The 14384-nt window shown below is 38.3% G+C and overlaps 1 protein-coding gene across 3 annotated transcripts in view; it reads right to left on the bottom strand.

Annotated features, from left to right (window-relative positions):
* Positions 1 to 14384, bottom strand: part of LOC114615350 (C-type lectin domain family 4 member A-like) — a 74796-nt gene that overhangs the window by 35731 nt on the left and 24681 nt on the right. For 2 of the 3 annotated variants that reach the window (XM_028761074.1, XM_028761075.1), the window contains exons 1-3: positions 8826 to 8907; positions 7450 to 7566; positions 4067 to 4168 (exon numbers count right to left, since the gene is read on the bottom strand). The exons of the other annotated variant lie outside the window; for it this stretch is intronic. In XM_028761074.1, the coding sequence (XP_028616907.1) occupies positions 4067 to 4168; positions 7450 to 7566; positions 8826 to 8907 (301 nt within the window). Of the gene's footprint in view, positions 1 to 4066; positions 4169 to 7449; positions 7567 to 8825; positions 8908 to 14384 lie in introns of those variants that run through there. 3 annotated transcript variants of the gene reach the window in all.

Raw genomic sequence — 14384 nt, 5'->3', positions numbered from 1 at the left:
GAGGAGGAGGAGGAGGAGGAGGAGGAGGAGGAGGAGGAGAAGGAGAAGGAGAAGGAGAAGGAGAAGGAGAAGGAGAAGGAGAAGGAGAAGGAGAAGGAGAAAAGGAGAAGGAAGGAGAAGGAGAAGGAAGGAGAAGGAGAAGAACAAGCACAAGCACAGAAGAGGAGGTGATGGCAGGAAATAATAAAACTGAGAGCTGAAATCAACAAACTGGAAACAAGGAGAACAATACAAAGAATCAATGAAACAAAGAGTTGGTTCTTTGAGAATATCAACAAGATAGACAAACCCTTATCCAACACAACTAAAAGAAAAACAGAGAATTTCCAAATTTACAAAATTAGAAATGAAAAGAGTACAACAAGAATGTACATGATACACCAAGGATATCCAAAGAATCATTAGGTCAAGCTTTACAAACCTATATTTCACAAAATTACAAAATCTGAAAGAAATGGATAATTTTCACAATAGATAATGCTTACAAAAATTAACAAGATAGAAGAATAATTTAAATATATCTATAAATCCTAAGGAAACAGAAACAGTTATTAAAATTCTCCCAATCAAAAAAGCCAAGGGCTAGATGGTTTTAGAACAGAATTCTACCAGACTTTCAAAGAAGAGTTAACAACAATACTCCTCAAATTATATCATAAAATAGAAACAGAAGAAACCACTGCCAAATTCACATTATGAGGCTACAATCACCCCGATACACAAATCACATGAAGATTTGACAAAGAATAAGAATTCCAAACCAATTTCCCTCACTAACATTCATGAAATGATATTCAATAAAATACTGCCAAACTGATTCCAAGAACACATCAAAAATATCATCTACCATGATCAAGTAGGATTTATCCTGGAGATGCAGGGATGGCTCAATATATGAAAATAAATAAATGTAATCCATCTTACAAATAAACTGAAAGGAAAAAAATCTCATTAAATGTAGACTATACCTTTGACAAAAATCCAACACTACTTAATAATAGAAGTTTTGGAGAGATTAGGTATGTAAAAGGCATACCTAAATATAACAAAGGCAATTTACAACAAGCTTATAGCCAACATCAAAGTAAATGGAAATAAACTCAAATCAATTCCACAGAAATCAAGATCAGTAGAATAAAAATAGTAAGAATGGCCATTTTACCAAAATCAATCTACAGATCCAATGCAATTCTCATCAATATTCCAACACAATTTTCTTTACAAACCTTGAAAGGACAATTGTCAACTTCACATGAAAAGAAAAAACATAAAATCCAGTATAGGTTAAAAAAAAAGTTCTGAACAGTATAACAATTTAGTGAGGTAGTGCCATCCATGATTTCAAGGTGTACTACAGAGCTATAGTAGTAAAACCCTCATGGTATTGGCATAAAAACAGAGACACTGATCAGTTTAATTAATGAAAGGCTCAGGAGTAAATCCACACACTTATGGACACCAGATTTTTGGGGAAAAAATCCAGAATTGCACGATAATGAAAAGAAAAATCTTCAACAAATGGTGCTGGTCTAACTGGATGACTGCATGTAGAATAACGAAAATAGATTTGTATCTATAACCCTGAACATAACTCAAGTTCATGTAGATTAAACACCTTGACATTAAACCAGACACACTGAACCTTATAAAAGAAGAAATAGGGAATAGCCTTGAGCAAATTGACACAGGAGACAGAGCACTGATACTTTAGGCACTTAGATCAACAGTTATTAAACAGGACCTCATGAAAAGTAAAAGTGTCTTCTGTAAGATAAAGGACACTGTCAATAGGACAAAATGGTAGCCTACAGAACAGAAAAGGATTTTAACTAATTCCACATGCAACAAAGAGACAATATATCCAATATACATAAAGAACTCAAGAAGCTAGACATCAACAAACCAAAAAAATCTGATCTAAAACAGAGATTTCCTAATAGAGGACTCTCATGGCTGAGAAACCTTTAGAGAAGTGTTTAACATACTTACTCATCAGGAAAATGCAAGTTAAAACTATATTAAGATTCCATATTATGGCTGGTAAGATGGCTCAGCAGTTAAGAGCACTGTCTGCTCAGCTGGAGTTCCGGACTTCAAATCCTAGCAACCACATGGTGGCTGACAACCATCTGTAATGATACCTGATGCCCTCTTATGGGATGTCTGAAGACAGCTACAGTGTTCTTACATTAAATAAATAAATAAATAAATAAATAAATAAATAAATAAATCAATCTTTGGGCTGGGGCAAGCAAGGCTGCTCACAGGCCCAGAGAGAGCAGGTCTGGAGCGACTAGGAAAAGGGAAGGGAAAAAAAAAAAGATTCCATCTTACACCCATTAGAAAACATAAGATCAAAAACTCAAGTGACTGCTCAAGTTGATGAGGATATAGAGCAAGGGGAACACTTCTCCACTGCTGGTGAGAGTGCATACTTGGAGAACCTCTATGGAAATCAATATGATCGTTATTCAGAAAAGTGAATCAATGTACCTCAAGACCTGCAAATACCAGTCTTGGGCACATACCCAACAATGTTCTATCCTATTACAAGGAAACTTGCTGAACTATGGTCATAATGGCTTTATTTGTAATAGCCAGAAACTGAAAACCACCAAGATGTTCCTCAGTGAAGAACGAATTTTTTTAAATGTGGTCCATTAACACAATAGAGTGTTGTGTAGCTATTTTAAAATGACATCATGAAATTTGTCAGATAGATGGAACTAGAAAAACAATCATCCTGAGTAAGGTAACCCAGATTCAGAAAGTCAAACATAGTATGTACTCACTTTTAACTGGATATTAGCTATTAATTAAAATATAATTTTACTACAATCCACAAACCCAGAAAGACTATATATCAAGGGATAACACATGCATCTCCTTGGGAAAGGGAAATATAATAGATCTTGTGGGATAGACTAAGGGCAGGTGCAGATTGGAGCAGAAAAAAATGAAGTTTGATGGTGGGAATGAGTACCAGAAAAGATGATTGGAATTGTGGGCTTTGGGACAGTTATGTGAAAACTTAGTGCAGTGGAAATTCCCTGTAATATATAAGGACCCTAAATAAGATTCCTAGTAATGGATGACACAGAGCATGAACTGACCACCTTCTGTAACCACACAAGCCTCCCAGCAGCAAGACTGGAACCTCAACCGAGCCACAAAATATTTGATCTACAATTTGTTCTGCCTGCATGTTGTGCTCATGGGGCACAGAACTTGTGGAAGTAGCCAACCAATGGCTGGTCCAACTTGAGGCCCAAGCCACAAGAGGGAGCCCATGTCCCACACTGCCTGGATGGCCAGGAACTAAGACTGAATAGCCCAGACACCTAGGATAGAAGAAAACACAACTGGAAAAAAGTCGATGAAATGATTCCTAATGATTTTCTGCTATACTCACAGATCTTTGCCTTGTCCAACTGTCATCAGAAAGCCTTCGTCCAGCAACTGATGAAAACAGATGCAAAGACACACAGCCAAAACATTACACAGAGCTTGGGGAATATAGAAGAGGGTGAGGAAGGATTGTAGGATCCAGAGTGGTCAAGGACACCAGGAGAACATGGTCCATAGAATAAACTATGCGAAGTTCATAGGGGCTCACAGAGACTGAATCAACAATCACAGAGCCTACACAGACATGCACCAGGACCTCTGCATATATGTTTGTCTATCTTGGTGTTCTTGTGGAACTCCTAACAGTAGAGATGGGTTGTCTGTGACACTTTGCCTGCTCTTGGAATCATTTTTCTCCTCATGGATTACTTTGTACAGCCTTGATATGAGGTCTGGTATCTAGTCTTATTGTAACCTTTTATGCCAGGTTCTATTGTTATTGCTGAGAGGCCTCCCCTTTTTGGAGGAAAACAGAGGAGGTGTGGATCTCAGGAAGAGGAGAGGTGAGAGCAGTGACTGGGAGGAGTGGGTGGAGTGGAAAGGTGATTTGGATGTAATTTATGAGAGAATAGGTGAAAGAGAGAGACAGAACAAAAATTTATGTCAAACTATTATACTCTACAAGAGCAACTAAACACTTAGGTACATTAATTCTTACCTTCCATGGATGAAACATTTTTTCTGCAGTTCAATTTGTTGTGAGTTATATCTTTTATAGATTTTTTTTCTTCAAGAAGTTGAGAGTATTTCTGAAAATAAACTGGAAGAAAAACAGAACCAAAACCACCATTTTCATGATCGAAGAATGCCTTTCTATTTTTTTATTTACTGCTACAAACAACTACAGCATCCACATTACCTAAGTAGACAGAGCCTGACTACAATTCCCATCATCCTATAGTTAATGGAATCCTCAGCCTCCTAATTTGAAACCACAAATACTTTCAGAATTCACAGAAACATGAGTGACATAAAACACAGGATGGGTCCAAATCATGACTCTAAAGGGAGTGGGCCATATCCTTCAATGCTGAACATAAAATGAAATTGCCAATTCTTTTTTTTTCTTTTTATTTATTTTTTTAAATCAAATCATAATTTTTACTTATTCACACAGGGGTTATAAGCACAGAAAGGTAGGACATGGGGAAGGGGATGACACTGGAGCATGGGTGTTCAGGGGGAGTACAGACATCTTTCAGAACAGGGTATCTGTTGGGTGAAAGTTCAGGGGATAGGTCACTATGATTCTGCCTATGATTCACTTGTCTTTATCTAAGTTGGTATTATCCACCAAGGCTACCTACTTACAAGGTCTATGACTACTCAGGCTGGTAAATTTCTGCAAAAGCTGCCTGTTTACAATAGCTAATAGCCATCAGTTTCAATGTTTTTCTACAGAGACCCAAGACTTGGTGTTACTATATATGTATGACAGGCCTATTGCTGGAAAATGCCAATTCTTCAAGGAAATGAAGCAGAGATATATATTCATATTTAAGGATGTGAACTACCTTCTTATTGGGAGGAAAGCAGGTTTGCTAATTCTGAATAGTTATAGGTTATTTTAGAATGGGAAGTAAGAAAAAAAAAACTAGTATCTACAGGGCATTGTTTTCTTCCTCAATCTCCCATCTTTTCAACTGAGATGCTCCTCCATATGCAACACTCTTGTTCACTCCGAATCAAACTGACTGGCCTCTTCATCTACATCTGAATTTCTTCACTTTCCTTCCTATGTCTTTGTCTCCTTATTTCATCACTATTTCTTCCTCCATTTCTCCAACACCAGTTGTGAAATGGGTATTCAGTGACATCCCAGGGTACTCATTGGCCTTCTTGGCATTGGACTTAAGCCCAGTTCTTTCTCTTCAGCCCTTGACCTATTGCTTTGTCAGGTTTTGCCTCAACTTTTGGCTATAACTTGTAGTCTTTTACAATCTCTTCTCCCTGTATGTACCCCTTCAAAATGCAACACTTCCTACAGCTGTATCATTATGTTTTCTTCTCATACAAATTCTTCCCGAGTGACATCATGAATTGCTTGTCATGTGATTGCCATGTCTTATCTACTGCCTATTTTTATGGTATTTTTTTGCTCACTAAACACAAGCATATTAGGGACAGCTCAATATGCCGAAAACTAAAGACAACGTCTACCAACTTAAACATATAACTTATCATATATTCTCTACCTCTTTGATCAACTCCATGGTTGGTGAGTTTTAGTTATATGAATATTGAAGTCACATGTTACTTCTTGGACCCCTTATTCCCTGTATCTCTATCCTCATCAGGCATCTATTCCCTGGGTCCTATTCTCTTTACATCTCCAAGCTGCCTCCTCTCATGTTCTCCAGACACTTATCTCATTATCAGGTTACAGATTAGCCCTCTTGTTTATTTCTTTGTCCTAATAACTCAGAGTTTTTCAGAGCTCCGAAAAAACACCATCTATAAGGTAGATATGGCTACAAGAATTTTTTATTTGAAATGGTACAATGGTTCTCCAAGGAAATGATGGTTTTCAAAATGACCACAATTTTTAACTTCTGTATTTACACACCATTGCGATGTGATTTTGCAACTGTCCCAGTTCAATTTTTTTTTTAAAAAAAGTACAGTCTCATGTGTGAGTTAGTCAAGAGAACGTGCAAAATGAGCTCTAATCGACACTCCAGTTAAAATTTTTGAGCGCCTGGCTCATGGCAACCTTCAGTCTTGAAAATTTCCAAGTTGCCATCTAAACAAGCCCAGGCTTGAGGACTCATATAAAGGTGAGGCACATTGTTAGTCATTCCAGCTGGCAGCCTCTTCCTCAGAGGCTGAGTTGCCAGGACTGGTAACTGACCACATATTCATGCCTAAATTCAGCTAGGACCAGAGGAGTTGCTCTGTGGAGATCAGCCAAAATTGGCAATCCTTGGAAACATAAGATGAATAAGTATGTATATTAACTCACTACATTTATACTGATATATTAAGCAGAAAACAATACTTGATTTAAAAACACTCTTTAGGAGAAAGAACTTGTTTTTCTAAGGGTGCACAACATGTGCTCTGCATCCTGCTTGTGTCTACCTAGGGAAACGTCACTTTTTCCTCACTTAGCAGTGTGTGCCTCGGCCACACACCTCTCTGTGACATGCTTGGTACCCTCAGTTCTAGGTGTCATCTCTTCTAGGAAAACTATCTCAGCACAACATTTCTCGGACAATGTTGCAGACACTAGTTCATTTTTATATTATTTTTTTACATAGCCCAGGCTAGCTCCACACTTGGTGTCCTACTATCTAACACCCTGAGTAGCTGGGATAACAGGAGTGTGCCATTGTATTTATCTGACATTGATTAATTGACTTTCCTCTAAATTTCTTTAGAACAGAGTCTGTGTTCTTCCTGGACATAGTCTGACACTCTGTCTGACAAACATTAAGGTATGCTATTACTATATTATTACTAGTACTTTACTCTGAGTGTGCAAATGAATGAGTAAAACATCCTAAATATACTACTTTTTGTATTTTTAAGTTTTTCATACATTCTCAAATCGTTGATGAAGAGAAATCCACCCATTTGCTCAGGTTGCTTTTAGATTTCTCATAATACTGGCCAAGACAGAAATAGCTAGGAATTAGCTGAAGAACTCTTCTTAGATAATTTCTTCCTAGCTCTTTCTTGTCCACAAGTTCACACTAGATGAAGGAGCCTTATATACATACAGCTTTACATCTTAATGTTAATAAGAACATGTAGATTTGACCTCCCAGTCTAATAAAGACAACAGTCGACAAAGTTCACTCTAAAACCCCAGACAGACACTCATAAATGTGACTTAGTTTCTCTACTGAGAATGGATTCCATATTTTCTCCCAAAAAAGCAGCTAAATTCAAGGACTAAGAAAAGTCACAATGGAATTTCTTGAATTATTTTTCCCCAAATTATTACTTCTTCATATTTCCATTAAATGCCAACTGCTACAGTGGAACCTAGTTTCATCTAAGGCAGAGATGGCCTATTGATTCATCTGGAATACTTACTGATAAAAGCAACTAAGAATGTGATTGCCAGCAGCAGGAGAAGTACCATCAGGGATGTAAAAGGCAGCGAGGGGGAAACAGGCTTACTTAGATGATGGATACGTTTCTTCCTGGGAGCTAAAAGGAGAAGCACAATCATTTTATGAGAAATAAGTTCCATCCTTGTTTCTTCTTTTTGACTCTCATCTTCTTCATTTTCCTCCTTGACATATAATTACTAATAGCAGGAACATTTGAAATAATAAAAAAGCACAAACTTATACTGTTAAAATAGCTGGCATTAATATTTTGATGTCTAAAAAAATACTATGAATATATGTGTGTGTGTGTGTATGTGTGTGTATATATATATATATACATATATATACATATATATGTATATATATGTGTGTGTGTGTGTGTGTGTGAATATATATTTCAAAAATATTCGTATCTTTTCAAGGAATTGGTTGGTTGGTTGGTTGGTTGGTTGGTTGGTTTTTGGTGGTAGGATATTTAATGAGATAGGATCTCTCTTTGTAGTCCTGGATGGTCTACAACTCATTATGTAGAAAGACTGGCCTCAAGTCCTCAGTGATCCTTCTGCCTCTGTCTCCTGAGTGCTGGAATTAGACCACATGTGGCCCTTTCAGCAAGTCTTAAAAGAAATATATATAATATATATATATATATATATATATATTAAATATATTTTCATGTCACTGCATTTTCATGTGTTCTTTACTGTAGTTGCCGTACTGTATATTTAAATCACTTCCAGACTGTACAAACACTGAAGATAAATACACAACAAAAGATAAATACTTATAATCATAGTTCATGCTTTAGCATGATGTCAGTCTGCTAGCCACCATCAAATGGCTGGAAATTTTGCTGGATGAAGGTGCAGTTTGATGGCAGAACAACTGCCTATCAAGTGAGAGGTTTTGCTCTGATCTATAGGATAAATGAAAACAAGTACCTTTAGGATAAAAATCTCCAAACACTAAAACAGTTTTCATGAAGTTACAAAATACTGTCAAGCATAGAGGGGAAAAAAAGCTCACTATTAAACAATATGATTTAATTTTCAGAAAAATATTTGCACTTATGGTTATTTATATAGAGCAGGAAATGCAGCAAGATTCAAGATTTAGTTTCTGTAAATGACAAGAGCGAAAGTCATGCCAAGAAAGCTTTTCCTTCCCATATACAACTCTACAGCTCTTCAAGTCAATCTACAAATAGTTCAAACAGTTTAAACCGCTGAAATGCTAGTAAAATACCAGATGGGAGAATTCAAAGAATCGGTCACAAATACCACCCACCTTTGCAAATGACCTCATTTATCCTCCAGTCTACATGAAGTACAGAAAGGGGGTTTGTTTTGTTTTTACCTGAAGGAGATTCTGAGTAGCTATGCGAGGAGTTGGATTCATTCTTGAACTTCACTTCCGCGTAAGTGATTTCTGAAGCCATATCAAGAAAAGACCTTCCTCTGTCAGAAAGAACACCTCGTTCCTTCTCTAAGGATCTGTGGTATGTGAAGACCAGTCATGGCAATAAGTTGTCATATTGCATAATTGTATGAAAGAAGAATCAGGTCTCACTAGGATAAACCACATGAGAACGAGAAACCACAGCACAGAATCACTTGGACCACACAAGGGAGATAAAAATTTTTCATACAAGAAAAAAAGAATTGTAGCCCACAAACCCACACAATGCAATATGCAAGTACTACAAAGTGGAAACTCAAAGGGGGAAGGAAAGAAATAGGAAGGAGGGGAAAAGAGGAACTATGCTGTTAGAAACTGTGTACTAAAACACTCTGCAACAAACATAAATTTTTGCACTTCTATAAGCAAATGTGGTTTCAGGAAAACCAGACAACATGAGCAAACACTTAAGGCAAAACCTGATTTCGACTGAACAGGCAAATTGTGATACCACACTCTAGAGGACCATGGGCCCTCTCCATTGTGTGGGCTCCTACTTTTAACTCAGCTGCCTACAGTGTAGGGAAGGCAAAGCTCACATCCTGTTTCTTCTGAAGCTGCTTCTCTGAGCACTCTGCCTCCTGCCACAGGTTCATGACTAGCTGCGTGGGGACTCCCCACTCACTTTACTACTGGCCACATCCAGAGCTCCTGAAACAGCTCTGGTTAGTAGCTGTGGGAGGACACTGTCCTCCCTTGTGCCTCTCTTCCCTGAATCCCTGCACTCCTCAGCACAAACTCTAAGTGAGCAATGCTCTGTTGAGAATAGTTGGGAGAATTAAATGGATCACAGAGTACGAGGGGACACTTACATTAGTTCGAGAGGATGGGGTGATTTGAGTCCCACAGACATTTTCCAGCTCATAGCCACATGCTCAAGCTTCAGTTCTTCCAAATAGTTCCCTTCTTTGAATCTCTTCCAGCTATTCCAATGTTCCTACACATGAGCAAACAGCACGTGCATGCATGAGAAACAAACACACTGTTTGTGTTTATTGGTTTTCTCTTGCTTTTATATCCAAACATACTGAAAACCATGGATTCACACTATTATCCCCATTTTAATATAAAGCCACAGGTTTCATTTTCTTTTCCAACTTTAGCATTTCTAGCCTACATCTATGAGTAAGAGTAAATTTATGCTCATTATCTCTATCTCAAATTCCCAACTAATAATCTCGTGGATGCTACCTATCACTTCCGACATCGATCACTCTTCACTAAGAGACCTGTCCCTTCTAGATAGACTCAAAACCTCAGATCGGGGCTGGAGAGATGGCTCAGCGATTAACAGCACTGACTGTTTGCTCTTCCAGAGGTCCTGAGTTCAAATCCCAGAAACCACATGGTGGCTCACAACCATCTGTAATGGGATCTGATGCCCTCTTCTGGTGTGTCTGAAGAGAGTGATAGTACACTCACATATATAAAATAAATAAATAAATCTTAAAAGGGGGGGGCTGGTGAGATGGCTCACCGAACTGCCTGCTCAGGTCCTGAGTTCAAATCCCAGCAACCACACGGTGGCTCACAACCATCCATAATGAGATCTGATGCCCTCTTGTGGGTGTCTGAAGATAGCTATAGTGTACTTACATATAAAAAATAGATAAAAAAAAAATTAAAAAAAAACCCTCAGATCAAGCCTATGTCCCCTAAAAAGATACCGTTCTCCCTTAAGGTGGATGTTCAAACACAAGACCAGACACCTTGCTGAAGTTCTGACACCCTGGCTGAAGAAAGTCTCCTTTACTCAACTTGACTCAGCTCTGACTCCTAGTGTTGAACTCTGGGGAGACTCCATTCAGCCATCCTGGGATTTTAACTCTCCACCAAGGTCATCTTGATGAGCAGAAGCCCTCATCACCCTGGACAGTATTGACTGGTCACACAAAGATATCCCACCAGGCAGACAGCATCCTTACCTAGCCATTCTCTGAAACTCACACCATTTCTGCCTTCTGCATAGACATTCTCCTCATCCTACTTGACTGCTAACACCCAATGCCAGGTCACCCACAACGTGCCAAGGATATTCGTCTCACTTTAATAGACAGTAATGTTCCACACTGAGCTTTCCACCACGTACACTCTTTACCCATGTCTAGTCTACACTCTGCAAGAAAATTCGTAGTGAGAATTTTGGAATTTTGGTTTCTTTAAAAAGCACAGAAACATAATAGTATATTTTCATTTTAATCCTATATGTGGGAATATGTGCTTGCTTCAGACTTTCCAGAGCAGCTGACTGTGATTAACCTCATGCTCTGGTGATGGTGTGATTATTCCAGTTGCAGATGGTTTCATCAGTTGTGTCATGTTTGGAATTCTGAGAACTTTTCAGAGAGTATATCAATTCTAGAGCACCTATAGGCAAGGTTGGTGGTTGGTGGTTGGTGGTTATGGGTTAGGGCAGGGGTTGCAGTTTATTAGTAGTCACACTCAAAGAAGAAACAAGAAAGAAATTAGATTCGAGGACCTGTATCTTTCTCTTGTTTCCATCTATCTTTCTTTTTCTACTATCTAGTTGTAGGGGTGAAATGATGTGGAGCAGAGATAAAGAGTGGGATAAAAGAACCCAAAAAGTAGTGAAGACAGGCAACAAGTGGTGCCTCAGCCTGGGAATCAAAATTTAAGAACAACAAAAAAGGGAAATTTGATGTCAAATGCCATAAAAGAAATGTCAGGAACGGGGAGATACAGATATTTTTGTTTTAAGAGGCCAGCAAAACATTTATTGCAGCTGCTACTGCTAGATGTCTCCAATTTACTCCCAGAAGGATTTTCTGCTTTTGTTTTCCTTCTTCATATATCTTGTTTCAAAAAAAAAAGTTTGAAAAACTGGCTGAGGAGTTGGAAAAATTGTGGCTGGAAATGGAGGAGCATAAAAATCAAAAAGTGGGGAGGGGGCAAAAAGGGGTCAGTCTACTCCCTGGTTTCTGAAAGAATTGTAGAGTTGGCTGTGCAACTGGAAAAACTGTGAGTGGAGGTGGAAGGCTAAAGGAGCGAGGTGCATCAAAAAGAAAAAACAAAAAGGGTCAGACCCAGTGACTAAGCCAGAGAATGGGAATTTCCTGAAGGAACAGAGAAAAAAGACACTGTGCCAAAGGGTGGATGGGTCAGAGAAAAGCTGAAAAAGATGAGACAGGCCATTTTGAGAGAAAGGGTTAATCTCTATCCAACTGTGCTGCCAGAGTGGGAAAAGGGGCATCCTGGGGTTATGAGACCACCTCAGCTTTCCCAAAAGTTATACAACTGGTTCCTGGTAATGGTATGGAACAAGGTTATGACAAGATAGGATGGTATCACATAGAAATGATAGCTCTAATGCATCTTAAAGAAGCCATGATTTCATATGAATGTACTCAATTTATATGAAACAAATTCCAAATAATTGAGCTACTCAAAATATAATTATTCCATGAAACTGGAAGGGATTGGTAACAGCTGTATTAGAGGCTAGACAGCAGTTGCAATGGTTAACCTGGTGGACAGAAGAAGCAGCAAATATTGAACAGTAAAATAGTCCTACGGAAATTAATAAAGTAAAAGATAGTTGCTGGGTAAAGGTTTGTACTTTCTATATAAGAACAGATCCAATGTGATGATGTTACTATAGAACAATATTGTTTAGCATCTTTAAGACCTTGGGACAAGATTGAGGAGCCCATGACAAGTGCCCACCTTATTTACTAAGATTGTACAAGGCTCTGGAGAAGCCTTCACTGTTGTTGTTTTTGTTTTAATAAAAATTAATCTCAGCTGGTAGCAAGGCTGTATTAGACCCTGACATAAGGCAGGTTTTGATAGAGACCTTGACATTTGAAAATGTGAATGTCATATGTAAAAAGTTATGAGACCATTAAAGGCATGGCAGCACCCATGGAAGAGTAGATAAGGGATATGACCAATATTGGTTCAATTGAGTAACATGCTAATATCTTAAGTCAAGCTATAGCTAGGTATCTCTGATATCAAAATGCCTGGTGCATTAATTGTTGGAAATATGCTCATTTCCAAAAAAAAGTGATCAAATCATCTCTAAGAGCATGGGTATTTCTCAATACAAACCAGGAAGAGGGCCTCAGCTTTCAGGGATATGCAGGTAATATGACAAGCCTTGCCATTGGACCACTTAACGTAGGTTCAAAAGAGATATTTAGAGTAATTTCTTACCATCAAGAAATGTCCTTGACATTGGGATGGGTATGGCCCTCATGCCTCACTGGACAATGACAGGGGGACCAGAGCCATTACAAGGTCCCCTTCAAATACTGGAGGTCAGGCCTCTATCCCCACCTTCGCAAGATTAGAATCACCACAGCCCTTCTATACCTAGAGAAGGGAGAAGATGTCAGAGGCAGCCCTGCTTATGCACTGAAGGCCTAAAATCAGCCATAGGCCTAAAATCAGCAATAGGCCTGTCATACATGTATACTAACACCAAGAACTTGGGTCTCTGTGGAAAAACACTGAAACAGCTATAAGCTATTGTAAAGAGGCAGCTTTTGTGGAAATTTACCAGCCTGAGTAGTCATAGACCTTGTAAATAGGTAGCCTTGACAGATAGTACCAATTTAGATAAGGACAAGTGAATCATAGGCAGAGTCATAATGACCTGTCCCCTGAACCTTCACCCAGCTGATACTCTGTTCTGAAAGATATCTTACTCCCCCTGAACACCCACGCTCTGGTGTCATCCCTTTCCCCACGTCCTTCCTTTTTGTGTTTATAACCCCTGTATGAATAAGTAAAAATTACGATTTGATTTTAAAAATAAATAAAAATAATTTTTTTAAAAAAAGAAGAAAAAAACGTCCTTGGATGGCTACCTGAAGGTACTGCAGCAAAAAATAAATGGACCATTTTAGAAAGGAACAACAGCAACTAAGAAACACTGCAATATAGGTAATGAAATTCAGGAATTAAAGCATCCTGTATACTATAAGGATATGTTAGTAGCAGAATGGAAGCCAGTGAAAAGTCTTGCATTAGGGACATGGGTTTGTTTCTATTTCCACATGAAACAAAAAGCTGTGGATAATATCAAACCTGATAAAGATTAGAACCGAGCAGAATTTTATAATTTTCCACTACACACAACATTATTAATGACTTAAAACAGAAAGGGGGAAATGTAGTGAGAATTAAGCATTTTTTTCTTTTATAAACACGAAAATGTTATAAGAATATAGTTTTGTTTTAATCATGGGTGTGGGGATATCAAGCAGCTGTGCAGCAGCTGACCATTGTTGGAGTTCAATAATTGCCATTCAAATAAAGCAAACACTGATCTCAGCTAAGCAAGAGTAGTTTATTGAATGCACACTTAATACTGAATGTTCAGGACCATAAAATGACTAGGAAGCCCAAGTGCAGCTGTTGTCTGCTCTCAGAGTAGAATATAGATGAGAGAGAGAGAGAGAGAGAGAGAGAGAGAGAGAGAGAGAGAGAGAG

This window comes from Grammomys surdaster, unplaced genomic scaffold (assembly GCF_004785775.1).
Source record: "Grammomys surdaster isolate TR1022 unplaced genomic scaffold, NIH_TR_1.0 126660, whole genome shotgun sequence".
Classification (NCBI taxonomy): Eukaryota; Metazoa; Chordata; class Mammalia; order Rodentia; family Muridae; genus Grammomys; species Grammomys surdaster.
The sequence above is the reverse complement of the archived record's forward strand: the minus strand, read 5'-3'. Positions and strand labels throughout refer to the sequence as shown.